The 26,813-nt window shown below is 47.8% G+C and overlaps 15 protein-coding genes across 18 annotated transcripts; 10 read left to right on the top strand and 5 right to left on the bottom strand.

The window, feature by feature from the left end:
- Positions 1 to 14: 14 nt before the first annotated feature.
- Positions 15 to 1,221, bottom strand: FOIG_07820 (uncharacterized protein). Its single transcript, XM_031207521.1, has one exon. It carries the CDS (start codon positions 864 to 866, stop codon positions 234 to 236), a length of 633 nt encoding a protein of 210 aa, XP_031063054.1. The 5' UTR covers positions 867 to 1,221; the 3' UTR covers positions 15 to 233.
- A 2,747-nt stretch (positions 1,222 to 3,968) lies between these two features.
- On the top strand, positions 3,969 to 4,752 carry FOIG_07819 (endoribonuclease L-PSP). Its single transcript, XM_031207520.1, has 3 exons — positions 3,969 to 4,228; positions 4,287 to 4,439; positions 4,489 to 4,752. The coding sequence occupies exons 1-3, from the start codon at positions 4,064 to 4,066 to the stop codon at positions 4,564 to 4,566; spliced, it is 396 nt and encodes a 131-aa protein (XP_031063053.1). The 5' UTR covers positions 3,969 to 4,063; the 3' UTR covers positions 4,567 to 4,752.
- Positions 4,670 to 5,781, bottom strand: FOIG_07818 (uncharacterized protein; the record flags this gene model as incomplete). Its single annotated transcript, XM_031207519.1, has 4 exons — positions 4,670 to 4,939; positions 4,992 to 5,318; positions 5,367 to 5,651; positions 5,701 to 5,781. The coding sequence occupies 4 exons, from the start codon at positions 5,779 to 5,781 to the stop codon at positions 4,670 to 4,672; spliced, it is 963 nt and encodes a 320-aa protein (XP_031063052.1).
- An 839-nt stretch (positions 5,782 to 6,620) lies between these two features.
- Positions 6,621 to 7,058, top strand: FOIG_07817 (uncharacterized protein; the record flags this gene model as incomplete). The annotated part of the gene is made up of 3 exons (XM_031207518.1): positions 6,621 to 6,675; positions 6,726 to 6,980; positions 7,048 to 7,058. The coding sequence occupies 3 exons, from the start codon at positions 6,621 to 6,623 to the stop codon at positions 7,056 to 7,058; spliced, it is 321 nt and encodes a 106-aa protein (XP_031063051.1).
- Positions 7,059 to 7,849: 791 nt separating this feature from the next.
- Positions 7,850 to 8,165, top strand: FOIG_07816 (uncharacterized protein; the record flags this gene model as incomplete). The annotated part of the gene is made up of 2 exons (XM_031207517.1): positions 7,850 to 7,904; positions 7,954 to 8,165. 2 exons carry the CDS (start codon positions 7,850 to 7,852, stop codon positions 8,163 to 8,165), a joined length of 267 nt encoding a protein of 88 aa, XP_031063050.1.
- Positions 8,166 to 8,853: 688 nt separating this feature from the next.
- On the top strand, positions 8,854 to 10,060 carry FOIG_07815 (uncharacterized protein). The gene has a single exon (XM_031207516.1). The coding sequence runs from the start codon at positions 9,001 to 9,003 to the stop codon at positions 9,925 to 9,927; it is 927 nt and encodes a 308-aa protein (XP_031063049.1). The 5' UTR covers positions 8,854 to 9,000; the 3' UTR covers positions 9,928 to 10,060.
- On the bottom strand, positions 10,021 to 11,427 carry FOIG_07814 (uncharacterized protein). The gene has a single exon (XM_031207515.1). It carries the CDS (start codon positions 11,255 to 11,257, stop codon positions 10,181 to 10,183), a length of 1,077 nt encoding a protein of 358 aa, XP_031063048.1. The 5' UTR covers positions 11,258 to 11,427; the 3' UTR covers positions 10,021 to 10,180.
- Positions 11,428 to 11,473: 46 nt separating this feature from the next.
- Positions 11,474 to 13,508, top strand: FOIG_07813 (S-(hydroxymethyl)glutathione synthase). The gene has a single exon (XM_031207514.1). It carries the CDS (start codon positions 12,565 to 12,567, stop codon positions 13,246 to 13,248), a length of 684 nt encoding a protein of 227 aa, XP_031063047.1. The 5' UTR covers positions 11,474 to 12,564; the 3' UTR covers positions 13,249 to 13,508.
- Positions 13,509 to 14,125: 617 nt separating this feature from the next.
- Positions 14,126 to 14,749, top strand: FOIG_07812 (uncharacterized protein; the record flags this gene model as incomplete). Its single annotated transcript, XM_031207513.1, has 2 exons — positions 14,126 to 14,251; positions 14,444 to 14,749. 2 exons carry the CDS (start codon positions 14,126 to 14,128, stop codon positions 14,747 to 14,749), a joined length of 432 nt encoding a protein of 143 aa, XP_031063046.1.
- A 1,373-nt stretch (positions 14,750 to 16,122) lies between these two features.
- Positions 16,123 to 19,353, top strand: FOIG_07811 (uncharacterized protein). Of its 4 annotated transcripts, XM_031207509.1 has the most exons (11): positions 16,123 to 16,183; positions 16,238 to 16,299; positions 16,346 to 16,691; positions 16,749 to 17,250; positions 17,303 to 17,355; positions 17,408 to 17,552; positions 17,601 to 17,888; positions 17,943 to 18,217; positions 18,263 to 18,679; positions 18,734 to 18,747; positions 19,041 to 19,353. In XM_031207509.1, exons 1-9 carry the CDS (start codon positions 16,175 to 16,177, stop codon positions 18,644 to 18,646), a joined length of 2,064 nt encoding a protein of 687 aa, XP_031063042.1. In that variant the 5' UTR covers positions 16,123 to 16,174; the 3' UTR covers positions 18,647 to 18,679; positions 18,734 to 18,747; positions 19,041 to 19,353. The 4 variants fall into 4 exon arrangements, with proteins under 4 accessions (XP_031063042.1, XP_031063043.1, XP_031063045.1 ...); XM_031207510.1 differs by having other exon boundaries at positions 16,238 to 16,691; XM_031207512.1 differs by lacking the exon at positions 19,041 to 19,353 and having other exon boundaries at positions 16,238 to 16,691; positions 18,734 to 18,802.
- Positions 19,354 to 19,548: 195 nt separating this feature from the next.
- On the top strand, positions 19,549 to 20,013 carry FOIG_07810 (uncharacterized protein; the record flags this gene model as incomplete). Its single annotated transcript, XM_031207508.1, has 1 exon — positions 19,549 to 20,013. One exon carries the CDS (start codon positions 19,549 to 19,551, stop codon positions 20,011 to 20,013), a length of 465 nt encoding a protein of 154 aa, XP_031063041.1.
- Positions 20,014 to 20,072: 59 nt separating this feature from the next.
- On the bottom strand, positions 20,073 to 21,277 carry FOIG_07809 (alcohol dehydrogenase; the record flags this gene model as incomplete). The annotated part of the gene is made up of 5 exons (XM_031207507.1): positions 20,073 to 20,583; positions 20,724 to 20,793; positions 20,840 to 21,033; positions 21,084 to 21,147; positions 21,196 to 21,277. The coding sequence occupies 5 exons, from the start codon at positions 21,275 to 21,277 to the stop codon at positions 20,073 to 20,075; spliced, it is 921 nt and encodes a 306-aa protein (XP_031063040.1).
- Positions 21,278 to 21,791: 514 nt separating this feature from the next.
- FOIG_07808 (uncharacterized protein) lies at positions 21,792 to 23,704 on the top strand. Its single transcript, XM_031207506.1, has 2 exons — positions 21,792 to 21,925; positions 21,998 to 23,704. The coding sequence occupies exons 1-2, from the start codon at positions 21,876 to 21,878 to the stop codon at positions 23,604 to 23,606; spliced, it is 1,659 nt and encodes a 552-aa protein (XP_031063039.1). The 5' UTR covers positions 21,792 to 21,875; the 3' UTR covers positions 23,607 to 23,704.
- An 86-nt stretch (positions 23,705 to 23,790) lies between these two features.
- FOIG_07807 (uncharacterized protein) lies at positions 23,791 to 25,386 on the top strand. The gene is made up of 2 exons (XM_031207505.1): positions 23,791 to 24,089; positions 24,140 to 25,386. Exons 1-2 carry the CDS (start codon positions 23,901 to 23,903, stop codon positions 24,617 to 24,619), a joined length of 669 nt encoding a protein of 222 aa, XP_031063038.1. The 5' UTR covers positions 23,791 to 23,900; the 3' UTR covers positions 24,620 to 25,386.
- On the bottom strand, positions 24,138 to 26,685 carry FOIG_07806 (uncharacterized protein). The gene is made up of 4 exons (XM_031207504.1): positions 26,233 to 26,685; positions 26,085 to 26,134; positions 25,872 to 25,995; positions 24,138 to 25,795 (listed from the first exon to the last, which is right to left on the bottom strand). Exons 1-4 carry the CDS (start codon positions 26,398 to 26,400, stop codon positions 25,124 to 25,126), a joined length of 1,014 nt encoding a protein of 337 aa, XP_031063037.1. The 5' UTR covers positions 26,401 to 26,685; the 3' UTR covers positions 24,138 to 25,123.
- Positions 26,686 to 26,813: the final 128 nt, after the last annotated feature.

Genomic DNA, 26,813 nt, shown 5'->3' with positions numbered 1-26,813 from the left:
ACGATGGAACAGAAGGCAAAGTATGTAGCTCAGATGAACTGTATAGTATTAAGGTCTATGCACCTCTATCAAGAGATCTATGTGCAAGTTGTAGAAATGAATTATATACCCAACGCTTCCATCCTTAGTTCATCATGTGTGAAATTAATCATTAAAGACCAATGCTTTTCCCTTGTCGTCCAAGCTCATTACGAGATATATCCATGACATGTAGAGCAGAGGTTCTGAGTTGCTTAGAAGAGAGCAATGGCACCGAGGACGGCGAGGACGCCGGCGGGGGCAATGCGACCGGCAGCAGCGGTGACAACGGCAGGGTTGGTACCCTCGGGGACGGGGTAGGTAGCGGTGCCAGTGGGGACGGGGACGGGAGCAGCGGTGGTGGGCTTGCCGGGGACAGCGGGAGCAGTGTACTCGGGCTTACCGGGCTTGCCGGGGGTGGGCTGAGGGTAAGGGTGCTCGGAAGCAGGGTGAGTGGTGGTGAAGTGGCAGTCGGTGACAGTGACGGTGCCGGGAGCGGTGACAGTGACGGTCTTGTTGCCGTAGGTCAGAGTGGTGGGCTCAGGGCAGTAGGTAGTCACGGCGGTGATGACCTCAGTGGTGTAGACGGGGTGAGGGACAACGGGCTTGGTGGGCTTGACGGGGTAGCTGACTGTGCAAGGGCAGTCGGTGATGGTCAAGGTGGTCTCAGAGGTGACGGTGTAGGTCTTGTCACCGTAGGTGAGAGTGGTAGCACCAGGGCAGTAGGTTGTGATGGCGGTGACAACCTCGGTGGTGTAGTGGGTGCCGTTGGAGGGAGGGGCGTAGTAGGGAGAAGCGGTGGCAGCTCCGATGAGGAGGCCAGCAGCAGCAACCTTGATAGCAACCATTTTGAAGGATTTGGACGTGTTGATTAAGTTCTGACTTTTAAAACGAGTGAAGTGCAGAAAAGCAAGATTGAGCTTTGTGCGAGAGTGTAACGACTGAAGCGAGTGTAGTTGTTGGGAGGAAGAAGAAGCGAGGGAAAAGGTGGAAGAGAGTGAGGGTATTTATCTTGAGCTCAACATCAAGACCAACTTGAGTCAAAGCTGAGCTGAACCGAACTGGGCTGATAGATACGGAAACCCAGGTCCCAGAGACACACACAAACTCAAAAGGCGTCTAGTTTAGTCTAGCCTAACCAGTTTCTGAAAGTCCATTTAACCTTGTACACACATCGAGATGGGGCCTGTGAGTGGATTCAACTGCACACGCTCACGCTAGACGAGGCAGTTTTTGCCTCTCATGGCTCCCCTTGCCCTCTTTTTACCGCTCCAAGGCGTAGCTCGTCCAATCATGATATCATTGAAGCCATCTCACTTCTTACTCATACTGTACCTTGCACTAGCCAGACTCGTTGGGCTGAGGAGGTGCAGGGCACAGGGGCCCTTGTCTTGGAATACGAGGTCAGGGGAGGGATTTTATGACAGATTCGGATCTTGTGAGAAACCTCATGATAAGGAAATGTCCGGGGTAGGCAGAAGTGATTGGTCTGACTCTCAGTGTGTGCTGTTGCAATGCAGGGTCTTTTGTTGTGATGGCCAGTTGTCACAGTTGCAGTGACTCTATCTACTAATCGACAGGGTAAACTCTATACACATCGGTTGCAACGGTGGCAGTTGCAACAGCACAGCACAGCACGGTTATCAACTGTCTGTTCAGTGGATGATCCGATTTAGAGGGGCCGAGTTAGCCGGACTTCTTAGAGTCTTGGGTGAGCTGGGTACCTGCGCTAGTACCCACATAGCACCTAGCTCCGTAGTCCGGGGAACTTTGTTTACTCACTTTTTAGTCACTCAAATCTCCTCTTTTCCTCCTCCAAAAAAGCCGGTTTTTTTCTCTCACGTTTTTCCATCTCCAATCACCAACAACGGCCCCTGCAGTCAGCATCAGGCTAATGCGGCGTGCTGCAGCCTCTATCACACTCTGACCCAAATGCTCCAATCACAAAAGGTCGTCATCTTTTAGTGCGAGTTGATTTGTCCCTTTTCGCTGTTCCTTGGTTTTTAGTCTCCATAGCGAAAAAAAGTCTTATCTCATCAAGTTTTTTAAGCTTCAACCAATTAAGACACCAAAATAGATTACCCCCTGTCTAGTGACACATCGAACACCCTGCCCCTTGCATTCTGCGGGCTGCATTTTGCATTTTACCAGAGCAAATCATGACCCCAGAGTCAGCAAAATCAGTTCATCCGTTGTTGGTTGTGCCGTTCGGAACAGGAAATTGCACGCAATGCTTGCCTTGACAGTTTTCGTACGGCGGCGGTTCCGTTCCCCTTGCGTCAATGGTCTGTCTCTGGATCAATGGCATTGTAAGCTTGTCTTAGACACTTAATCTCCTATGCACAGCTCGTCAGCTTTAATTAAAAGAGATGGCGCTGTGGCTTGTCGCGGAAGCCGAGGATATCTCAACACATCTGATCTAATTAAAGCTGAACCGAGACTCTCACTCTCTGCAAGGCTGCCATGAGATTTGCACCCCTACATCCTTATCACTAACAATGTGAAGGAGGCAATAAGATCAGATCATCCTGGTTGTAAATCCCCTCGCTTGCAATCAGCTCCAGTTTACTACATCGAAGACGTCAGCCAAAGTCAGCGTCGCTTGACTCATACCAAAGTCCCAAAAATATCACCATACGCGAAATTACCATCAAGCCACCCTCATCTTGGCTCGTCAGCCTCTCCGTTGCAGTAATAACGTCTTTCCGAAGATCCAACGTTTCATGGCGGGTTTCATAGCGACATCTCACAGAAGTGGCTGAGATCTGTCTAATAGCTACTAATATTTGGCTGAAACAACGGGTGAGGACTCCTAGGGACTCTTGTTGTCTGGTTTGCCACTTGTTCCAGTCTCAAATCACCCGTCTCACTCGATCCCTGGTCTATTGGTTGTCCAGTCAGAAGCGAAGCGGGTGGCGCCGCCAAAGGGAGAGACCATTGTTTGGTCTAGTCTAGGCCGTGTCTTGCTAATCTGAGCACTTTGCACGGGCTGTTCGAGACTGTGAAATGATTCATTGCTTCTTTTCATCTCGATATTGGATGAAACATGAATATTGGATGCAACTGCACAAATCACCAGTGACATACCCTACCCCATTATCTAACATAATGTCTCTTTCATCAATACACTTGGGACTGCTTCGTTAGCTAACGACGGTTTCGATGCAAAGGAATGCGGTTATCTAGCCGCCCTTGAAGGTGTTTTGTCTAAAAACATGCTTAAAAGGCTAGAAGACTCTACTTGCCTTCTAAGAAGTTTATCGGAATGATCATCGTGACCCAACACGAAGGTGCGCGCTCTAGCTCTTCTCAGGAAAGCTGTCTTGTCATGTGATGCATTTAGCACCTACGTTCTTGTAGGGTAGTCTCATCATATCTGAGCTGCCATTACTCATAATGGCTTCTATCTAGTGGCAGCCTAGAATTATCCCGTGGCTTGCAATTAAATGTTCACTCATCCAATTGTATACAAACTCAGTCCAATCATGGACTGCATGGATCATTATGAACTCTATCGACTTCAAGGTACCTATAGATATACGATGTGTCTGATAGCTAGATCGTTTGCCCCAATCACATTCAACACGGAGTGAAGAAGCCAAACATGCAAGCTATTGCCTAAACCTTATAGCGTTATTAAGAACACACAGCTTCTAAAATGACACGTCTGTTAGAGCTACAGCCATGGTGACCTCACCCTCCTCGCGTGATACGTGAAAAGAGAGGAACTCGCTTTGATAGTTTGTTAGATATCGGAAGCTAAGTAGAGATTATGAGATTGATATGCAAAACCCCGCAATTCCTTTTCAGCATGATCTCAGTAATGAAACGGGAATCGCATTTTACTACTTTTTCTTTATGTCGGGGATAGATCTAGGCTCCGACCTATGACATGATGAGCTGGATGTACTCCGTAGGGCGTGGTCAACCTTATGAGATAATAGTCTCCCCACTTCCTTGAAGCTTTGATTTCTAATACACACACAACACTTAGAATCTCACCAAGCAACTGAACAACAACCTCACTTCAATCAAAAAAACAGTCATGGCCCCTCAGATCGAAGCTGTTTCTACCACATCTGCCCCGGCTCCGCTGCCGCAATTCTCCCAGGCCGTCAAGCACAATGGCATGGTGTACTGCTCCGGAAACATCGGAGCCATTCCTGGGACCAATTTTGAGCTGGTAGAGGGGACAGTTAAAGATAGAGCGGTAAGCCTTCGGGACATTCAGACCGTGCAATGTATGATGACTGACCATATGAATACAGCGACAAGCTATCAAGAACCTGGAAGCCATCCTCAAAGAGTCCGGTAGCAGCCTGAGAAATATCGTCAAGATGAACATCTACATCACAAATATGCAAAACTTTGCTCTTGTGAATGAGGCCTATGATGAGTTCTTTACTTGGGAGCCCAAGCCGGTATGTCAAGTTCCAAGCATAGTTCAACTCAACCACTGATGTCTCCCAGGCTAGAACTTGTGTAGCAGTCTTTCAGCTGCCGTTGGGAACTGATGTTGAGATTGAGTGCACTGCAGCTCTCGACTAGGAAAAAGGATAGATTTATAGTAACGGAATTCTAAATAAATGCACTAGAATGAAACATCTTCTCGACTGTTGCCTGATCTGATCACGTCCGACCTTTTCCCTACTCAACGGTCCGCATAGATGCTCTTGCCCTTGCCCTGCATAACTTCATGCACATAGTCCACGTACTTGATCGGCTCAAAGTCGGGGTAAAGATCCTTGGTGCTGAGATAGCCCAGATACTTGGCGGGCTCGGGGAGATTGTCCTGACGGAACCACTCGCAGTAGAGATACTGAGGACCAGCAAGTCCAAAGATGAAGGGAAGACTCTTGTCACTCGCATCGTACTTGACTTGGGCGTCTGCGATGGTGGCCTCAATGTCCTTGGCAGGCATCTATACCTGTCAGTCATCATGTTTCAATTCTGCCTATGGGAGATAGACGCACCAAATTACGTGTAATCTTTTCACCGCTGACCTCCTCCAAGTGAGTGTGAATCTCCTCCTGAGTCCAGACTTCGTTATAGGCAAAGACGTATTTGTTCAAGGTTCGGTCATCAGTGATGATCTTGGCAACGTATTTTCCAACGTCTCTTAGGTCTGTCAAGCTCGTGGCGTGAGAACCATCTTCAGCGACGACAGTGGCAGGAAATTTGAGAGCATAGTCAATCTTTCCAGAAGGAAGAGATGGAAGAGAGACTTGATACCACATGCCAACGTCAACAACGGTGTAGGGAAGATAGATTTTCTTGACGTGGTTGATGATGGTCTCTTTCTACAAAGTGGTTAGTAGCACTGGCTGTTGACTTGTTATGTAACTTACAAACTCCCTAAGAAGCATAACACCTTCAGGAGGACAAGGCGGACCAAAAGCGCTGGGGAGGAATCGTTTGATTCCAGCTTCTTTGGAGGCATTTGCCAAAGCAATTTCAGGCCCAGTAGTGAAGGGTACAAGACAACTGATGACTACATCTTGACCGGTGAGAGCCTTGACGAGTTCGTCGTGGTTGTTTTCGAGGTTGATAGGGACAACGGATACGCCCTTGTTCTTGATCTGCTGGATTTCGGGTTTGTTGATGGAAGTAGGTCGCACAAATGCAGTCAATTTCTATAAAGGTGAGCATCTGAAATCTTGGGAATTTCAGTTTGCAACTTACAAACTCATTTGGAGAAGACCAGAGGGCATCGATGATTGACAAACCGGCCTCGCCATTTGCGCCGACAATTGTAACGTTCATGGTGGGTATCGATGGTAGAGAATTGATTGTTGTGGATGAGTAGAGATGAGAGTGTGATGATCGAAATTTTGAGTCGAGTCCTGAGACTATATATATTCATCCTGAAGGAGAACGAGAGAAGCATCCTTCGTGGTTTCATTACAAATTGTTGATCCATTGCAAAGCATGTCATGTTTGAGGCTTTGTAAGTCAGCGTCGGATCTTGCTCCGCCGAATTGTCGGTGGTGGGTTTTCATGTCAGGAGCTCCACTTTTCTCGATCAGGGATTCGACCACTAACGATAGCTAACAGATATTGCCTATTTCTAGCCATTATCTGTTGAATATTGTTACACAGCCAGCACTATTGAATTGCTCAAGTTTCCTACCAAACATTGTTAAAATCCATCAGACGTGATATTTGAGTATCGACTACAGGCCTCAGGAAGGTGAGGCAAAGGGTTTTCCATGTTTTGAAAAGCCATGATACCAAAACATGCTTATTTATTACTGTTTGTAATAGAATTAGATATGCACTGCCGAAAAGAAGCGAGAACTTGGAAATCTAACAAATGATTTGGAAGAAGCTTGTCTTGTTGCGTCGCAGAGGGACCTTGTGTTTTCAAGCACCAAGACAAGCGAAGAGAAAGCAAACAACAGCCAGCGCTTGTTCCTCGACATAAAGCGAGACAAAATTTGCTATAAAGTGGTGTGACCTCTCATTCCGTGATCTTGTTGAAGAACCATATAAACGGCAGTATTTCCAACTCGGATCAACGCTCAACGCCATCTTGCATCTCGACCAACAGCCATTATAGCCATTTTGATAACATCACAACTCCATCTCAACCAAAACTCAACATGTCATCATCCGAAATCGAGCTGACAGCCGGCGAATTGAAAGAATTGATCGAGAGTATGTCCTAACAAAATAACAAGAGCAACATGCAGTCATTAACAGAACAGTGAACCTCAAGGCTCTCTACGCCTTCGACAAAGTCAGGCTGTTCCTGGTTAAGCGTATAGAAGAGGCGCCAGGCCGAGTTCTTTATGGAGCTGGCGTGGCTACGTTTCCGAGCACTGCGGAGACTGAGATCCTCCTCCGAAGCAGTGGCAGAAGATTCACCATCGAAAGCGCGCTTGAGGATATTCTGGAGCAGACGATGGCGAAGCTTGGTAAGGAAATGCTATTTCCAGAATGGTGTGTCAAAGTATTGAATGGTATGTACGACAGAATCACGAAAACTCAGAGCACAGAGAATGAGCTAACCTTGTATTTCTTCTGTAGCCTATGAATGATTGTTGTATGTGATGGGCTAGTTACTTAGTTCGCAGAAGAGAATATCGAGCGACTGGATGTAGTACCTTGAACATCACTGGGCATGAGATAGCATCTAAATACAGCCACCTCTTGACTTGTACCTTTTCCAAGTTGCAGCAAATAGTATACTCATGTTGTGACGCACTGTCTCTCTTCTTGCTGTATAATCAGGCAGAATCCATGGATTCGATGATTGCTGGCCAAGAGCGTTCAGCTTGGACGGAAACAAGACAAGCAGTTTCCTATGTCTAAGAGGGTAATGTTTTCGGAACAAACCAATGAGCTTGTTTACCTTCAGCCAGTCAGACATGCAGCGCTAAAGGCAAACAAAAATACACTTGATTCTTTCAGATTACCTCAGTGGAAAGTCTGGGTTGCTGCATATAACGTTCCCGATCATGCATGCAGGTAAATGAGAGAAGGCCACAGATGAAGCATTTGCCATCGGGCAACCCACAAAGGTTGCGTTTGCCTGTGATTTTAAGGGTAAACGATTGGCTGTAGCAAAGAGAGGTATCCTACAGCTAGGCTACCCGCAGGTTTAAGCTCAAAAAAGCCACTGGCACACAGCAAGCATAGATTTGAGGACAATCATATCTGAGAAACATATATAAGGCAGTAGAATTTCCTTCCGAGATAGCTTCTCCAAAGTCAACTTTCTCTGATATTCAACAGCGCTGCCAGGCTATCCCCAAGTCCTTGACCAATCCGATAAATCAAGTCATATCACGTCTCCTGATACAACACTCTTCACTTATCGACATCCGAAATGGTAAATATCGGTAATCTCGAGCGAGCTGTACGCTTGAAGGAGCTCATCCAGAGTAAGTTTAACCTGATGACCAGCAAGTTCATCTATAGCTAACCTGCCAGTGAACATCGCCGCCCTCTACGCCAGTATGCCAGTCACGAAGCTTTTCGTTTGTAAACGTGGCGAGTTGTATGTTGCCGGCGTGGCCACTCCCCATACTTGCGGGCATGGGAGTGTCCTGTTGAAGGGTATTGAGCGTACGACCGCTGAAGGCGCTTTGGAGTCACTTCTGGACGAGACTGCGAAAGAACTAGCCAAGGAGATGAACTTCTAATGGCATCGATGGAGTTTGGGTCGGAGGGATCTGGACTGGACTGCATGGAGGAAATGTGGCTGCTGTGATGGGGGGTTTTGACAACTGCTCGAGCACGTATGGAACTACAGAGTACAGATACGCCATCTCGATAGACTCTTGTATCAGGTTGAGCTATTGACGGGACATTGGGTCTGGTACAGCACATAGACACCACCGCTTCTCAGCCCAAGCGCTTCGCAGTCGGCAGCGAATAACACAATAGACTGTATCACGCCCCATTTTCTTGTAGCCACCGCGCGCTGTGCTTAGCAATCAAACCATGTCGCATCCAAGCCCCGCGCTATCTCTAACGCGCGTTAGATCTCCTGCACCGTGTAAGACCATTGGTGTAGCTCATCGTCCACTTCATGTCCGTTGATCGTGGAAAACGTCGATTAAGTTGCAGCCAAGATTCGTTACTTTCCCTTCATCAAGATCTGCCCGTTTCTTTGAGGGGGTTTGTTAAGATTGAGGTCGTTTATCGAGACTAAAGGACCTTGATGGTTCAACCCGCGCGGGTAACTCCACTTTAGGATCGAGCCTCATCATGAGCTTATTCTTACCGCGCGGAAACCTTTTTCGGCCGTGGGCTTATGCGGATTATGAAAGGTCTTGGAATAAGCCCATATTAGTAATTATGGGACAACACCCAGTGAAGAAGCCTGTGGTGTTAACGTTATCGATGACCTACACCAGATTTAGGATATTCAAGAATACGATGTTAAATATGAGGGCCTGAGATGGAACATAAATGAAATGTCTATGATTCCAGTCCTTCATAAACAATAATAACAAGACATCACAACCTATAAGTATGTCCAGCATTGAATACTTTCTCATCGCAGGCGCAACAGGTCGTCAAGGCGGCGCAGCAGTCGATGCCCTCCTCACTTATCCCGATATCAAAATCAAACCAAAGCAAGTCTATGCACTGACTCGCCAAGCTTCTGGATACGGAGCCGTCAAACTTCGTGAGAAATATGGCGACATCAATATTGTTGCTGGCGACTTGAACAACCCAGAAGCAATTCTCCAACAGCTAGACAAGGCCATCCTTCCCAAAACAGGCATATTTCTCGCTCAAGCCCATGGACGGACTGAAGTCAGTGATGCAAAGAGGCTCATCGATTCTGCTGCGAGAAGTGGTATTCCGTACTTTGTGTACTCGTCTGTTGATCGAGGTGGCCGTGAACTCAGCGATAACGACCCTTCGTACTGCAAGACGTTCTCTGACAAATTCCTCATTGAAAAGCATCTTATCAACGTCTGCTCAAACTCCAACATGGACTGCACGATCCTTCGTCCGACTTGGTTCGCTGATAATGCTTGGTGGGGTTTCCCAGGTCAGCTCTGTATGACGGGTTGGAGAGAGAACATGAACGGAAAGAAGATGCAAGTCACTGTGACGAAAGACATTGGAAGATGGGCTGTAGAAGGTCTTGTCCGTCCTGATAGGACCGGAATTCGAAACCAAGCTCTTTCGATCGCCAGCGAGGAGCTGAGCTTCAAGGATATTGACGACATCTTCATCAAACATACCGGCAAAGGCGTCCCTGTTACTTACGGCCTTCTGACACGATTCATCATCTGGATGACCAAAGACCTAAACACCATGTTCAGCTTCATCGGTGAGAGACCTTATGGTGCGGATCTTGCATGGTTGAAGACTCAGCTGGAGCCTACCACGTTTGAACAATGGGTCAAGACCGACGTCCCAGGCCGTGACAGCACCAAAGCTTGAGACACCCAAAACAGCTCAAACAAAAAGAATGGCATCAGCAGATTCGAACTTGCGACCTGCAAAAACGAAGAGTGGCGCAGTGGGTGAGATTTTTAGGATTTTTGGTTCGGATTTAAGGAAGGTTTATAGGCTCCAGGACGTATACCACTACACCACTCTTCGGTACTGGTATATAGAGTTGAATTTATATATAACGGTATGCCCCGGCCTGAAATTTGAGTAATCTTGCTTATATGCCCTACCTTCACACTGCTTACTGGAGGTTCTCTGCCTTAAGAGTAACGCCTCGAATCACCCCCGTCTCAGGCACACAATTCAGATACTCAAATCGTGCATCTCCAGCTCTCATGACAGAAACTTCATGCCATGTTCGGAATTTTCTTGCGTCGCCAAAGGTCTTGTAGTGAGCTAGTGCACCACGGTATATAGCGAGATGAGACTTGTGGCTCTTCGCCCATGTTTCAAGGGCTTCGAGATTGGTGAAGAAGCCAGCGCCGCATGACTCTTTTCGAGATCGAGTTTCCTCAACTGAAGGATCTTGATTTCTGAGATATCGTAGTCCTAAAGCACCCGTATCAGGTGAATTATCCCAAAGATATTGCAGGCCAGAGTGAAGAGTGGGTTCAAGCTTTTTATCGTACGAGTCAGCTTCCTGTTGACCGCAGTTCTCCCAAAACTGTCCTGAGCGAATATGAGCTAGATTCTCAGCATTTGTTCCGATGAGATATTGACCAACACCTGGAGGAATTGTGACTGGCGGAGTTGGATTTGATGGAGGGAAGAGATCGTGGGCAGACGAGGGGATTCTGTCTCTCGCTGCGCCCCAATATGCCGAGAGTGTATGTTCTGGAAAACTTGCGCCAGGAAGTTTTGCGAGACCAGGGAGATAATCGAGGCCCGAGTAATTTGTTTCGAGGCGGGGAAACTCTGTGATGAAGGCCTCTCGCCAGATGCCCACTGAGGCACGGCCTGTTTCTGGTAGTTGGGCGTAGATGGAATTCAGTGAGTGGTCATTGAGGCCTTTCTCGTATTTCGTCTTGTCTGACCAATAACACACCCATATTGTCGATTCTTGGACATCACATCCATCAATTACCGCGAACGTCTCGTATGCCTCCGGCCCAGTATCGCTGCTCACCCATGCTTGGATTATTTCAGTAGCTTTATTTCGAGCGATATCAAAATCTTGAGTATCAGAATGGCTCTGAACCCCGATATACGCGGTGCAAACATGGGTGACATCATCTGGGAGGGCGAGGTGCCATCGTGGGATCGGAAGCTTGTGGCCTTCGGGTTTGCGGAGGGGATAGATACGCGCTGGACACGACATGGCTCAAGTTCAGTTCTAGCAAGGATGTGCTGTGACTTTTGTTTCGCTGTAGACAGGCGAAGGTTTGGTGATGAGGAGGTGGTCGGGGTTACTTTTGGGGATCGCCATATGATAGGTTGCCCTGGTTTGGAATCACGCCCTTCAATGATCACGCATTGTGTGGATGCTCCATGTTTCCGATATGATCCCTCAAAACGCGTATTATTTAGGTTTCCTTGACTGATTCCTCACAGAAAAGTGTCGTTGATCCTACCGTGTTTCATTTGCGAGACTGCGAACAACGTCCGTCCCTTGTCATATTGTCTGGCTACGATATCAGCATCGGCTTCTAACATCGGCATCTAGCATCACCGCCATAACCACACGATGCCATCCTATGAAATATTGCGAATACGGTATATAAAAAGTATATCTCCTTCTTCAGCATTGACCCTCCCCCTCCTCTTGGCAGCTTAACCGCGGCCGCCACGCCACGGCGCATCTCGGAACTCTACATCCCACTACTTTTCCGACAACGGGGTCCCCAAAATTCCGAATATCCCCCATCACGCAATTCTCGAAACGGTTTTAAAATTCAATTCAGGGGGGACTTAAGGCATCTTATCTCCAGGTGTCAATTGCCTGCTATGCTAGACGAGACGCCTTCGGGATGGTACCCGGGGGATCATCAGTATGTACCGGGACCGCATATATTTATCCCGATCAGATGATGAGTAAGAGGAAGATGGGGTAACAACGCCCAGATTTGGGATTACGACGTCTGAGAGGGGTCGTCGATCGTCTATCCTATCATTTTATGTTTTGCTTACCCCTCGATATAAGTTGCAATGCGGACGTTGAGCCGATGTTGGGCTACACAGTATCAGACATTTCTAGAAGCCTCTACTGTAAAAGCAATTATCGTCTTCAGCTCTCACTTGTCTTTCCAGATTCAGGTATTATCTATCTTATCGGTGAGTTATCAGTGGGCACGGCCACGGAATCGGCTTCCGATGACCGTCGGCCGGACCCTGGGCCAGGCCCCGACTGTCCCTGAACCATGGCCCATTCCCCGCAAAACGCCATCGCGACAGTTAGACACACAGTGAAAGACAATGGTGATAACTCGGCATCTCGGTCTCGACGCTTACGCTTACGCCGATTATGGCTGCATACAGTCAAAATTACCGTCTGATACATGTCGTTTTGCGGGGGATCAGAGTACATAACTCAACACAGGCGCCTGTGGCTGTCTATCGTAAATCTTGTTGTATATAAAGTCTTGATCCATCCCATTCCCCTCAGCTCTTCTTTTTTTCCCCTTCGCAATGGCTTCATCCTCTCATCGAAACATCATCTCCAAGAACAAAACTCCCATCGCCGTCGCCGCCGCCTTAGTATCAGCTGCCGCAGTAATCACTTCCATCTACCGCTCAGTAACCACCTCCAAGATGTCTCACAATCTCCACCCCAGCCTCAAGAACGGCATCACCAAGGGCTCGCCCAACTTCTCCGGTGGCAAGCTCCGCTGCAAGTGCTCCTCCAACCCTGTCGAGGTCACCCTTAGCGGCCAGGTCGCTCACAACCACGCCTGCGGATGCTCCAAGTGCTGGAAGCCCGAGGGTGCTCTCTTCTCCATCGTCGCTGTCATTCCCCGTGACCAGGTCCAGGTCACTGCCAACGGTGACAAGCTCACTATTGTCGACAAGAGCGCTGCTATCCAGCGAAACGCCTGCCGTGACTGCGGTGTCCACCTGTTCGGACGCATTGAGAACGATCACCCCTTCAAGGGTCTCGACTTTGTCCACGTCGAGCTCTCTGATGACAAGGGTTGGCAAGAGCCTCAATTCGCCGCCTTTGTCTCTTCCATCATTGAGCAGGGCTTCCCTGCTGACAAGGCCAACGAGGTTCGACAGCAGTTCAAGGATCTTGGCCTCGAGTCCTACGATGCTCTGTCTCCCCCTCTGATGGACGCCATCGCCTCTTGGACCGCCGCCAAGTCCAAGATCTGAGGACTTCAATTTCATATATGCCCCAACGTTTGGGGTCCATGTTACAAAAGTTTTGAGAAATGGTTAGCGGGGTGTTGAGGTCCGGTGGTTGTTGTTTAAATAAGAATGTATAGGTAGTGTCTGGGACAGAACGAGATGAACGGAGTTGGGTGTGCAGTTGGATAGGATGACACGGGAAACGTGCGCCTACGAATGATATGAAAGGAAGAGAGACTCAAAGATAGCTCTATCAATCCGAATTCATGACTTGACGAACCTTTATGACCATCGCTGCGAGTGTGATGTGAGCATGCTGACTACAGACCTCAAGGCTGGCCAACAATAATCTGCGCATGTCAGCACGTGATAATTCACATAATCTCATCATGATTGTTTGCCATGTATTGAGAAGTGCCTATGAATCACGTCCAGTTTCATCTGAATCTCCATCACAGCCGAAAAGATCATTACATGAAAGAATGCCACTGGGCAGAATGCTGCCATTGGCGATGAATTTACCACGTCTCCGGTGTTTACATGCTTACCATCATCTTGTGTGCGGCTCAACAGTCAGTTCGTCGAGGCAAGAATCGCAAGCGTTTGATTTTAGCAGCCACAATATACGGCTCTTCAAGTAGAAGAGCAACTTCTTTAGACCTCTTCACACTTCCGTGCCGGCTCTGGAACTGAATCACACTCACGCCGCGAGATAATGGCCAATATTCATTTTCATGGAATGACCTATATAAGAGCCTCCAGATCTCGCTAGCCAAGGCATTCGAAGGAATAACATCTACTATTTCATAAGTGTAGTGGTTTCCACATTCTAGGCTCGATTTCTTTGAATAAACTATCATCAAATTCATATTACTACTCAAAATACTAACCATACCTCATAATGGAATCCCTGCAGGACATATACAACAGCCTTGGAGATATCTACGAGGTTTCCGAGATAATCGCTTCCCGACCGAACATTCTCCCTGCTCTCGCAAACTTACTCGTCAAGCATAACCTTGACAAGGTATATGATATCCGCCTCAACCATAAACACTTTGACATTGCAGGAAGCGAGCAAGTCGTTGGTTTTACTGGCCAGGGCTAGCTAGTGTCCATGATGTGCAGTGAAGGGGGGCTACCTATCAAGTTGCTTGCCGCAGAGGGGATATACCCAATCTCACACGGAGCGCTCAGACCCAGCGATCTACTCGTGAAGGACGGTGCTGCCATCCCCTATGAGTTCACATACACTACCAACAATCCACCTCCTGAACCTAGCTCTGAATTCCTGGAATCTTGGTGTAGTATACTTCGAGCAGAAGGAGTAGAGGGTCTCCTAGGATTATCCATCCGAGACAACAGTGTGCCGGCAATCGCTCACGAGGTATCCGACCCCGAGAGCCGTGTCAATAGGTTGGTCTTCGGTGATGATGCGGCAGAGGGTACTTCTGTTATTGCAACGACGTGGCGATTTCTCAACTTTTGCCGGTGTTGTAGAGACCAAGGAATGCACATATTGTAACAATGTTAAAGACCACTGGAAGCGGTGTGAAATGTGAAGGCTAGGAGGTAGCCTAGAATCTTGATGGGCAATGATCTCGAGGATTAGATAAATGATACCCTTTGGATCACCAGTCTCTCATTCTTGTGCTATTGAGTATTCTCCTTTCTTCTGAAATGGACTATGGGCAAGTAAAAATTGCACAGGAGTCGAAGTGTGCGAGAGTGTGTGCAGTGTCTTAGCTCTGAATGGCGAGGAGAATTAAGCCGTGTATCACAAAGGACACAGCAGTGATTCACGGCCTGGAGCTGTATCCTCGCTTAGTCGATCTTGGGCGGGCTAGTTGACTTTCACGAACTATGCGGAAGAAGGTGTAGCATTCACACCGGCCAGTCTGCGTATCACTGCCTGCAAGTTGGGTTGATGAAGAGGTGCACACAAATCCTGCCACTAAGGATTAGCTGCCAGAATAAGCGATATGAGTATTGCCCACGACATAGTAGCCAAGGCAAATATCTAACAGTAGCGGTCCAGGGGTGGCAGAAGTATTAAAACTTTTGAAATCAAGAGAATTGCTGTTCAGGAGTAGATCTGACAAGAAGAAACCGTTCAACAGTAGCTGTAAAATCATGGCAAGGAGACACACAAGTCAGTAGAAATGTGATTTCGTAATCTTCATTAGTTACATATCGAGTGGCTAGATAACTATAGCTTGAATATAAGCAATATCACAGCTGATGATGGAATAAAGTTAAGACCACAGGCCGAAAAGAGATGGATGCACGATCCCTCAGATGGCTCACTAAGAGGCTACTTCTTTCTACGAGTGGATGTAAAGACAGGTTTGTAGCTAGATTAGATGGGAGGCAGGGCACGAGAGCCAGGTGAGTCGATAGTCTTCTCTGACAAATCAGCCACAGTGATAGCGCGTTATCAGACTGTTAGTTCGTTCAACCGTTGAAACAGACAGAGACTGGCTGGCCACCAAAACTGTAAAGAAACAGAATACAATTCAGAATCTAGATCACAGTCTGTCTCACTTACGTACCTCTTCTGACGAGCCTGGCGATTGAGGCTGGCTGACAGACAAGGAATGCGTCACCTCAACGATAACTCACTAACTTATACGGGACGGGACGGAACGACAAGCTCAAGCTAGTCTAGCTCTGAACGTGTTTCTACAGAAGCGGGGATATCTTCTGTCTCTCTATGGTAACGCTCTCGTATGACATTCCAACCAATGAGGGGAAAGCAGTGGTGGCTCAAGCTAGAGTGCGGATGATGACCAGATTTGGACGGCTTTGAAAGCTGAGCTCGAACTAGGTTCAAGTCATGGCTGAAATATAACCATGGGATTCGATCAGAGCTTGTAGAAGAGATGTGACGAGACTACAAAGGGACGATTGTGTATTGTGTAGGTTGCTAAATGGCTTGTCACATACTCAAATGACGAAGGTAAACAGACGGAAGAAACAAGAAACTCCATGCTGAGAGATGATATGGACGTAGCTATCCCTGACACCTTTCTGTTCTCTCTCATTTACCATCTTACTCAAGCTCCAGAGTTCTGAGTAGGTCGCAAATTTCATATTCCAAATTTCGCTGAGGCATTAGTAGACCTTTGCCCAAGATGGGTTTCTACAGCGCGTGCAAGACGTTCATCGTCTACACCGTTACGTTCTTCTCGCTGCCATTTCACGAGCATATCGGAGGTGACTCTGAGCAACCTGTCTTATCTTTCGAAAATGGCCAGATCTCACAAAACTATCCGAAGTTCCCAGCACCAAATGGCCCCGACTCACCTGATGAAGACTTCACTTGCAAGTATCCCGAGCTTGGAAATGACTGGAAACCATGCTCTACCCCGGAAAACCGACACTGCTGGCTGAAGAGCTCTGATGGACATAATTTCAGTATTCATACTGACTATGAGACTATGTATCCGCCTGGGGTGCTTCGAGAGGTACATAGTCACTTATATTGTTCACACTTGAGGAATTTTGCTGAATCATGTCTGCAGTATTGGCTTGTGGTTGACAACAAGACTATCAACGGCGACGGCATCGACAACCCGTATGGAAAGGTCTTCAACCAAACCTACCCCGGTCCATGGATCAAAGCCTGCTGGGGTGATCTCATCAGAGTTCACGTCACAAATAAACTGCGATATAACGGCACTACAATCCATTGGCATGGTATCAGGCAGAACGGAACTATGGAGATGGATGGAGTCAACGGCGTCACTCAATGTCCCATTGCCCCAAATGATACCTTCACATATGAGTTTCGCGCCCTTCAGTATGGTTCTTCTTGGTATCATAGTCACTACTCTCTACAATACGCCGACGGTCTTGCAGGACCTATAACTATTTTTGGGCCGTCATCAGCTCACTATGATGAAGCGAAGGATCCTATTCTTATCACCGATTGGAACCATCGAAGTGCCTTTCAGGAGTGGGAGAGAGAACTGACCGGTGTCCCTACCAGGCCTCAGATGAATAGCATATTGATGAATGGAATTGGTAAGACACATTGACCTACATATCTCGTTGAATGCTTACAAGGCTCTTTTAGGAAACTTTGCCGGCAGCTTTCCGCGCGAACGTTACAACATGACCGTAACCAAGGTAAGAACTTGCAATTGAAGGATTACGATATGATGCTTAACCCCCTTTATAGGGCAAGAAATATCTCCTTCGTATCATCAACACATCTGTCGATACCACATTCCTTTTCAGTATCGACAATCACCACTTTGAGGTCATGAGCTCCGACTTTGTACCCATTCACCCCTATACAGTAGACCATATCCTCGTCGGAATCGGTAGGTCATGCCATATCCATTATAGTATATAAAGCTAACAGCCTCAAGGCCAAAGATATCATGTCGTTCTTCATGCCAACCCTAGAAACGACACCAAATTTCCCGCGTCAGATAATGGAAACTATTGGATCCGCACAGTTCCCGCAGATGGTTGCAAGGGTTTTGAAGATGGTAACGAGCCTGATGAACGGCAAGGTATTCTTAGATATGAACCTGTGAGCACAGAGGTACCTCAGACCTGGAGAGGCCCGTGGAACAAGACTTGCAGTGATGAGAAGTATGAGAACTTGAAGCCTGTCCTGCCATGGTCGATCCCCCCTGTTGAACTCTATAGTAGTGAGTATACCTAGGTTAAGATTGTGGTTGAGGCTTTTTACTAACAAGGTTCAGGAGACAAAAGCAAGGATCTAAAACTTGGCCTGCAGCAGGAGAAGAATAGGCCTCATCTGGGAGATAAGTTCAGCTGGTGGGCTTTCGGCGCACAGCCTCTCTGGCTCAACTTCTCGGAGCCTACTATCACTTTACTTGACGAAAAGAAAGAATGGCCTGGCGATTATGTCATTGTTCCAGCAGAGAACAGAGGCGGATGGGTCTACCTTGTCATCACGGCTCCAGCAACTAAGGAGCTTGGGAATAACAGGACATTCATCTCGCTTGCTCACCCAGTAAGTTCAGTCCAGTTTGACATAGGAATTTGCTGACGATTATAGCTTCATCTTCATGGCCATGACTTTGCTCTTCTCGCTCAAGGTTCAGACTCTTCGCAGATTGATGACCCAGATAACCCCATCACACTCAAATTCGACAACCCGCCTCGCCGAGACGTAGCACTGATCCCGGCTGGAGGCTACCTCATAGTCGCCTTCAAGGCTGATAATCCTGGCTCTTGGTTGTTCCACTGCCATATTGCCTGGCATGCTTCAAGTGGGTTGGCATTGCAGATCATGGAGCGTGAAGAAGATCTGAGGAAGATGATGACTCCGAAGAAATTAAAGCAGGTCAATGACGGCTGTAAGAAGTGGAAAGATTGGTATGGCGACCGGAAGAATCACTGGAACCCTGTCGGCATATTCCAGGACGATTCTGGTGTTTGATCTACGGGGCTTATGCTTGGGTTATCACTTGAGGTACTACAATCACTTTTAACTATCAGAAATAGACCTTTTGTTAACAGTGGTCAGCTTTCTGTTCACTGGTAAGCACAGATCTGTATGCGTGCCTGAGATTTCTCTGCGAAAGGTACCTGACATTGATTCCCTTGATACTCAGTATGTGTGTCCTTGCTCGCCTCGTCATTCCTGTCTTGAGCTATGATGAATGTTTTGATACAGAGTTAGAATGACTTATTCTTCTCGCGGAAAGAATGTAAACAACTTAGCCGAGGCAGACTTTAAAGGGGCCAGAGGGAACCCATGTATGGGCGTATTGGACCACTACCTAGAAAAGAAAAGAAAAGATGTACTGCTGGCAAGAACTGATTTTGATTAGGTACCTGAATCTTCTACGGGCGCAGGATCATGTTTCCGGATCCAAGGTTGAGTTCTCAAGACGTCTGATGTAGTTAGGGGTATATTATGGGGATGGTGGATAGCCTCATTGATGCAGGTATTATTGAACCTGAAAGGGCGGTGCTGTTTGTAAAGAGCATGGGACTTTCACTAAGTAGATTATAAGGGATGATAGATTCCATCCTACGTTTGACAAACAGACTAAAAGGATGCCTGATTCAGATTTCATCTGACCTCATTGCATCCTCTTAATCAGATGAAATCGGCCATTGATTTCAAATAATGACTTGTAGATAGTCCATCAATGAGCTACATTGAATCGTGAATCACTGCAATGAAATTCTTCTAATCAAAGAACCTTTGTTATCTACTTGTCCTTTGGTCACAACGAGCCTCACCCTATAAGATGGAACAAATTTCTCATGCCGGGAGTCCTCCAGCATATTCATACCTATTTTCCTCTACACTGACGAACATATCTAGTCATCATGTCTCACGGCTATCATCTTTACAGCCGCCGTCCAGCCTCGTTCTCACCGTGTACCATCCAAGTCTTCATCACCATCTCGACCTCCGATCTAGACAGAGACTTTCAATGGACGCTCTCCGCATACAACACTATTACTCATCTCTGGCAAAACTTCGAAGTTATTCGAGCTCACCGCGGTAACTTTTGCAGGATATATCGGCATTCAAATAACCCGCGTATTCTTCCATCCCATGTCGCTTGGGGAAAACTTTGTACAGTAAACGTAGAGTGGTTTGAGAGTCTTGTGAATATGACTTGTATCTCGCCGTTCTGGAGCCTGGCAGAGGGTGAGATGCGTAACGACAGTAAGGATTTCATCTATGGAATTTTGGATATCCTGAAGGCACATGGTGTTATTGACGAGAAGAGGATCATCGGAGTGAAGAGGAAGCTTGGTCGATATATCGGGCCTTTTGGTGCTTGATATATGTGACCTTGTATATCATTCTTCTTTGATATAAACAGGTACTAAAAGTTAGCAGCTCATACAGACTCCTCCTTTGTATCTCTGAACAGCCAACCATCGAGAGCAGAAGGCAGTGGCACACCGGCAATGTCAGCTTTGTCCACAAATCTCCTGATGTCAGGTTCTTCCTCACCACCGAGAACTATATCAAGAGCAGCCCAATTCTCCTCGAAATACTGAATCCTCTTTGTTCCTGGAATCGGGATAATATCATCGCCCTGCTTTAACAGCCACGCAATCGCAAGTTGAGCAGTAGTTATTCCCTTCTTATCAGCCAGCCCCTTAAACTGGCTTACAAGCTGAATATTCTTCTCGCGGTTCTCGCCCATGAACCGAGGGATGAGCTGATATCGAACATCGCTATCTTGCTTTCCAGATGCTGTTCCCTCGATGAAGTTGGCGGTCAGAAGACCTCGACCGAGGGGCATTGCTGCGACGATGGCTAAATCAAGCTCCCGGCATGTGTCAAGGATGTGAGTGCCCTTTTCTCCCTCACAGTAGAGCCCGAATGCAGAGAGAGTATCCGATCTGAATCGCGGCAACTGGGGCGATCTTGGCGGCTCTACGGAGAGTGGTTGAGGTGACAGCTGAGAGTCCTATACGCTTAATCTTGCCTTGACTAAGAAGCTTTCCGTCGGAACTTCTTGCCTTTCTGGGGAGTTCCTTACTCTTGTAGCTCTTTCAGAGCGCGCATGGTTTCCTCGATAGGCGTCTCGGGATTGGGTGTGTGCAGATAGGCTATAGCAGTTATAATTAGAGTTTATGCTGATATTTCCATGCTTACAGAGATCGATAGACTCAATATCCAAGAGCCGTAGACTCTCAGCACATGCTTTCTTGACATATACATATGAAGTGTTGAGCTCAAAGGCCTGGCTATTCTTGACGTATCCAAATTTAGTTGCAAGAAAGATATCACCTCGTTTGCCAGTACGTCTGAACCACTTGCCAATGATTTCCTCGCAATCGTTATAGTAGCTTATATGTGGTTAGCTGGTATTTGGATGCTGTCAGACTTTTGAACTTACTCAGCACTATCCCAAAACGTTACACCTGCCTCATAAGCATGATCAAGGAACGCAAATATTTCATCTTAACTAGAGATAGCTCCATATGTTGGACGAGTTAAGCCCATGGTACCCAAGCCCAAGCCCAAGCCCATGCGAGAGACGAGAGGGCCATTCTTGCCAAGGGAGACTCGAGGGGCGGTTTTGGCTGACATGATGATAAGAATTTGAATAATGTAAAGTTCAGATTTGTTTGTTCTGTTGAGCTGGTTATCCGGCAAGAAATTCATAGTTGCTGGCTTCAAAATCGACTTTTATACGACCCAATTCCACGATATTTTCATGCATCTTCACGGAGATTGGACTTAACAATGAACACATCATTGTTAAATAGTAATAGCCTCTTAAATCTTATCTCCGGCTTAACTACATCATACAACAGACTCTCAAAAGTTTCCGAAGCGGACAAACTTACGTATAAGTACTATCTCTTGCACCCAAGGTTCTGACACCCAACATCTCAACCAATCAGATCTCGTAGTTTCCGAACAAACCAATAGGAAGTGCAGATATGGATGACGATCTCGTCAGCGGAGTAGTCCGCGGGGTGGCAGGGCACGCTCAGTACGTAGTCCCTCTATTAGCGCCCCCGACCCGCGGGCCTAGCAAGAATATTCCCAACTTATAAGCTCCAGGGGCACGTTCGACGACGCCAAACTGCCATCTCCGCTTAAATTGACAACCAAGCAGATCTAAAGGTTTCCGAGCAGACAAATCAACTCCGTTTCTTCCCTGTTGTATTGTTTTCATAAAATGGCTCGAAAGGGGAAATCCAAGGTCAAGTCGGGTTGTAAAACATGCAAGTGAGTACTTGACAAGAGACAAGAGACAAGAGAACAGAACAGAACAGAACAGAACAGAGGTTAATGACTTAGATTGAGAAAAGTCAAGTGTGACGAAGGTCGTCCAGCCTGTCAAAGATGCCTATCAACAGGTCGAGTATGCGACGGATACGGAATCTGGGGCGGAGGATCACACGCTCTTACGCAACACTCCCAGTCCCGGCCCAAGTTCACTCTTGGCGCTCCCCTAGAAACAACCCTCGCCCTCTCTCTAAACGCAAACGAGAAGCTCTACTTTGGCTGGTTCAAGTGCCGCACTTCTACAAAGATATCAGCCACTTTCTCTTCCGGCTTCTGGAACACCCTCGTCTTCCAGGCTGGGTCTAGAGAACCCGCTGTGCTGCATGCCCTGCTTGCGCTCAGCTCGGCGCACAAGAAGGGTGTCGTGACATTGGACATACATAGAAACTCGCCCACGTCTCAAATGAGCCAACAGGAGCAGTTTACGCTGCAGCAGTACGTCAAGGCCATTGCACATCTGCAGCCACACTTCAACGCCAAGGATAAAGAATCGTGTCGTGTGGCGCTCATCACTTGTGTTGTCTTTGTCTGCTTGGAGTTCTTCCGGGGCCACTTCGCTACGGCGCAGCTTCACCTGAAGAATGGGCTTGACATTCTTTGGCAGATGCAGGGTCTTCCCGAAGCTAATTCGGGCATCTTGGCATTGAAACCCTGTCACGAGTCGACCGATGCTTGGATAGTGGAGGCCCTGTCCAGGCTCCATATCCAGGTTGAGCTCTTCAGACTGTTGTACCACCACTCATGTGTTATTCTACAGCCAGCTCACCACCCCGAGAAGAGTTTTCTTGAATCTTTCGCTAATCTCAACGATGCTTGGAAAGGGTTAGAGCTTGTTTACAACCAGATATTCCATCTTACTCATCGAGCTCGTCAACAGACAATAACAGCAACAGAGCATACGGCCCAGCAACTCGTCAAAACAAGGCTCGCTCAATGGCATGGCATGTTTCAAGACTTTATGAAAGCGCGACCAGGTGGCTCAAACATATACTTGCAAAAAGCATACCAGATCCTGAGGATACACTACGCCATGACGAACGTTATGGCTGAGACCTGCATATACAATAACGAGACCATATACGACACCTGTACCGACAAGTTCATCCTACTCATCAAAGAACTTACAAAGTTATGGGAACTGTCGCTTCACTATGAACTGGAGGACGAGATGCCGCTGTATATCATGACGACTTGCATGCCCAGGTCCATCATCGACATGGGCTGGATACCGCCACTTTATTTCACAGCGGTCAAATGTCGCGTCCATCGCATCCGGGTTGAGGCAATTAAGCTTCTCAGGACGAGTCCTCACAGAGAAGGCATCTGGGATGCGCATATCGCAGCATGTGTCGCCAAAAAGGTGGTCGAGTTGGAAGAAGGGAACTTTTATGGGGGTGTTGAGGTTGGGGATGACTTTCAGCTGAATACCCCAATGCGCGATCTGGATTACCAGGTTCCATTATTACCGGAATCGCGCAGGATGAGTGAGGTTGAGGCAGAACTCTCTGGTGCTCCTATGGACAAGATCTTGCTTTCCTGTAAGCGGGAGCAAGAGGGAGTTAACAGAAGGACTCTCATTTCAGAGTACAACGTGAGCGAACAAGCTTGGAACGACATATGAGAACGATTGATGGAATAATGAGGTTATTGAAAGTATCAGCGTAATTTGCAAGTTCAGTCAACAATAAATTATTTACAAGTTCATGTTCTGGTTGGAGGTGACATATTAAGCGATAAGATAAGCCCCGTCTCCGTTTCCGAGTCGGCGCCCGGAGTTTCAAAGTAAACAATTGATTAAACGCGGCCGCGGGGCAGGCACTCACCGTCAAGCACCTTGATAGCACAGCCTTTCCTCTACTACCCCCTCTCTTCCAACTATTCTTTACTTCTTCTTCTCCTCTGGAGAGTAATAGTCATGGACTCTGAATCTGTCGTCGCCCAAGTCCAGCGCAAGATCGAGCTGCAATCCCCCGACGATCTCTCATATCTCATAGCCAATGTCCGTCGCGCGGCTGCAGAACGCCTCAACGAAGCATTTCCCGTGGTAGAGGGCAACGATGGGGAGGATGAATTGCGAAATCAGATAGAAAAGCTCGTCAACGAGGTACTGTTCCTCATTGAATCTATCTTATGGTACGGAACTAACGACATTAGTACATCGACAAAACATTCTCCTTCGCCTCTCCAAATCTCTCGATAAACGGCCTCCCCGTATCTCCAGACTCTTTCCTCTCCGAATCAAACGTCGAGCCCGATACCGTTTACGAACCTTTCGATACACGCAAGCGCCGGCGCGTGGCAGATTTAATCACACAAGAAGAAAAGCTTCTCGAGGACGTTGCGGCGTTGAAACGCTCGGTACCCGCTACAACGGCCGAGGCGCAAGCAGAGCAATTACGCGATAGTTTAAAGCGCGACGACGATATGCTCGAAGCGCGAAAACAGCAGATTATAGCAGAGGCCGCTGAAGTGGATTTGGATGTCCAACCACTGGAGAGACAAGATGGCGTGGAGAAAGGATTTCGAAGAGCTGTCGAGGGTCTGGGAAGATTGAAGCGCGATATGCCTGCCGTGGTGGCCAAGATGCAGAGAGCGCGCGTGGCGGGCGAGTATGTCGTTACGCAGGGACGATAAAAGACATCCCTTGTCTTGATTGCATATATACCCAGGGCGGCGATCAGTGTATTACGAACAGGGAGTTGGGGCGCATTGGATTGAATTGGATTAATCGGCAATGTCACTTCACATTTTACAACACAAATCTCGAGACCGCGTCTATTGTTGAGAATTATTGCAGCCATAGTCAGGAACCTCAGTCAGCCAGCATCTAACATAAGTCTAGGCACACACGAAATAAAACGTCCACATGAGCATGTTTATACACCGAGCAGAACAAGAAGGGGGTTGGAAGTCTTTTTTTGTGCTCCCTACAAACGTCACGCTCCGCCATACTCTCCTCCAACGTGTTTTTACCATATATATATATATATATATCTTCGCTCAGATAACCTCTCAAACCCCATTTGTTGAAAAAAAGCATGGTAAACGAGAGAAAATATGTGGTCTATATTAAGACGTCGCAAACCCGCCCGTCTATCTTTCTTCCATGTTCTTCACCTTTAGTACATGTACTCTTCTTTAAGCGGCAGCAGGGGCGGGAGCAGGGGCAGTCTGGGTAGCATCAGCACCCTCGGCAGCGGGAGCAGCCTCAGGAGCCTTTGCGGGCTCCTCAATCTCAGAGCCCTTGTTCTCGATGACGTTGGCATCCTGCTTTCTCTCCCACCAAGCGGGACGAGCCCACTCAGGGTCGTGCCAAGGACCAGCATCGCTGTTCTCACAGCCAGCTTCGCACACACACTCGCCACCGAATTGCTTGGGGAGGTTCTCGGCGGGGATCTGCTTGAGGAGCTCACTCTTGTATCCAGAACCGAGAATGTTGATCTTGGAGACGGTGACGGGATCGAGCCAGCCCTTGACAACACTCCAAACGGTGGAGAAACCCCAGGGGGCGTTGATCATGTACAGCTTGCCGAGACGCTCGGGGTAGTAGTTCTGGGAGATGACAGAGGCCTGTCGAACGTAAGAGTAAACCTGGGGAACCTTGGTGATGGAAACGCCCTTGAGATCCATGATGGTGCAGCATGTCTCGAGGAGGTGGCCGGCCTTGCGGGAGCAGGCAGGAAGACGGGGATCGGCGACGCGCTCGTACTCGACAGCGAGGTTCAGGAGCATGCGATCAGCGCTGGTGATCTTGTACATGGCGGTCAGATCAATACCACCAAGGGTCTCGATGTAGATGGGTCGTCCATCCTGTATGAGGAAAAAAAACATTAGTCAACATATGTTCTCATGATAGCTCTCCCTCGTCGTCACCAGCTTGCCATACCTTGTCGGTCTTGTGGTAGAACTGAGTGTAGTACTTTCCGATCTCAGCCTTCTCGGGATAGTCCCAGACAGGCACAGTCTCGTCAAGCTTAACCTCCTTTCGCCATTTCTCAGTATCCAAGAACCTATAGTGGCGGTCAGCCCCCCTGTCGCTACCAGCACATTTTCTCGTTCCACCGCCATCAGATGGAAAGGAAGGGCAAAAAAGTCTTACATGGCTTTGGCGGCCTCGACATCGAACTTGCGCGCTCGGAGGAATCGAAGCTGTAGAGGAGGGCGTTGTCAGTATTCGCTGTGTCGCGTTACATGGCCCTTTTTTCCAGGGTCCAGCAAGCTTAGCTAGGTTAAGGTATATCTCGTACCAGAGTCAAGGTGTCCAATCGATCAGTGCAACCTTCGGACTCAAGCATCATGCGGAACTGGTGGAGTTTGGCGATCTGGTCCTCTGTGAGGTAGCCGGCGTGGCCATCCTGCTTCTCAGGGCCCTTGATGGGGAAATCATAGTTGTCGTACTTGGGGTTCAGATCCATGGTGATAGATGTTGTATGGTGGGGTAGAGAAGAGGGGAGAAAAAGAAGAAGAAAAGAGTCCGCGGTGATAGAGAACAGCGGAGGTTATGAATTAAAAGAGGCGAAGAATGACGCCAAGAGGTTGATGAAGAGTTCAGGTCAAGGGGGCCTCCTCTGAATTTAAAGTCGTCCTGTCCTGTTCGGGGTCGGTCGGTGTTGAGATGAGAAGCGTAGCGTAGCGTAATTAACCGTTTCTGGGCTTGTCTGGTCTCCCCTAGAGATGGATCTCCCTACGGTGGGACTTCGTCATGGGTGTCCAAGTCTCCAAGATGCCTCCCGAAGCGGTCTAGCATACCCACATTCCGTTGAGGGATATCACGTGGTCTCTCACATGCAGATAATTCGATGACTTCTTTATCTTATCATCGGGCCCG

The sequence above is a fragment of the Fusarium odoratissimum genome (assembly GCF_000260195.1).
Source record: "Fusarium odoratissimum NRRL 54006 unplaced genomic scaffold supercont1.11, whole genome shotgun sequence".
Taxonomy (NCBI): domain Eukaryota; kingdom Fungi; phylum Ascomycota; class Sordariomycetes; order Hypocreales; family Nectriaceae; genus Fusarium; species Fusarium odoratissimum.
The sequence above is the reverse complement of the archived record's forward strand: the minus strand, read 5'-3'. Positions and strand labels throughout refer to the sequence as shown.

Excerpts from the sequence above, each read along its gene's own strand:
- FOIG_07819 (XM_031207520.1), top strand. The coding sequence starts at position 4,064 with ATGGCCCCTCAGATCGAAGCTGTTTCTACCACATCTGCCCCGGCTCCG. Across the intron at positions 4,229-4,286 it reads GGACAGTTAAAGATAGAGCG|CGACAAGCTATCAAGAACCT; the intron begins GTAAGCCTTCGG and ends ATATGAATACAG. Across the intron at positions 4,440-4,488 it reads TTACTTGGGAGCCCAAGCCG|GCTAGAACTTGTGTAGCAGT; the intron begins GTATGTCAAGTT and ends GATGTCTCCCAG.
- FOIG_07815 (XM_031207516.1), top strand. The coding sequence starts at position 9,001 with ATGTCCAGCATTGAATACTTTCTCATCGCAGGCGCAACAGGTCGTCAA.
- FOIG_07811 (XM_031207509.1), top strand. Across the intron at positions 16,692-16,748 it reads CGCCTGGGGTGCTTCGAGAG|TATTGGCTTGTGGTTGACAA; the intron begins GTACATAGTCAC and ends TCATGTCTGCAG. Across the intron at positions 17,356-17,407 it reads ACAACATGACCGTAACCAAG|GGCAAGAAATATCTCCTTCG; the intron begins GTAAGAACTTGC and ends CCCCCTTTATAG.
- FOIG_07806 (XM_031207504.1), bottom strand. The coding sequence starts at position 26,400 with ATGGATCTGAACCCCAAGTACGACAACTATGATTTCCCCATCAAGGGC. Across the intron at positions 25,996-26,084 it reads GTCGAGGCCGCCAAAGCCAT|GTTCTTGGATACTGAGAAAT; the intron begins GTAAGACTTTTT and ends CCGCCACTATAG. Across the intron at positions 25,796-25,871 it reads TCTACCACAAGACCGACAAG|GATGGACGACCCATCTACAT; the intron begins GTATGGCAAGCT and ends TTCCTCATACAG.
- FOIG_07820 (XM_031207521.1), bottom strand. The coding sequence starts at position 866 with ATGGTTGCTATCAAGGTTGCTGCTGCTGGCCTCCTCATCGGAGCTGCC.
- FOIG_07807 (XM_031207505.1), top strand. The coding sequence starts at position 23,901 with ATGGACTCTGAATCTGTCGTCGCCCAAGTCCAGCGCAAGATCGAGCTG. Across the intron at positions 24,090-24,139 it reads TAGAAAAGCTCGTCAACGAG|TACATCGACAAAACATTCTC; the intron begins GTACTGTTCCTC and ends TAACGACATTAG.
- FOIG_07814 (XM_031207515.1), bottom strand. The coding sequence starts at position 11,257 with ATGTCGTGTCCAGCGCGTATCTATCCCCTCCGCAAACCCGAAGGCCAC.
- FOIG_07813 (XM_031207514.1), top strand. The coding sequence starts at position 12,565 with ATGGCTTCATCCTCTCATCGAAACATCATCTCCAAGAACAAAACTCCC.
- FOIG_07808 (XM_031207506.1), top strand. The coding sequence starts at position 21,876 with ATGGCTCGAAAGGGGAAATCCAAGGTCAAGTCGGGTTGTAAAACATGC. Across the intron at positions 21,926-21,997 it reads TCGGGTTGTAAAACATGCAA|ATTGAGAAAAGTCAAGTGTG; the intron begins GTGAGTACTTGA and ends TTAATGACTTAG.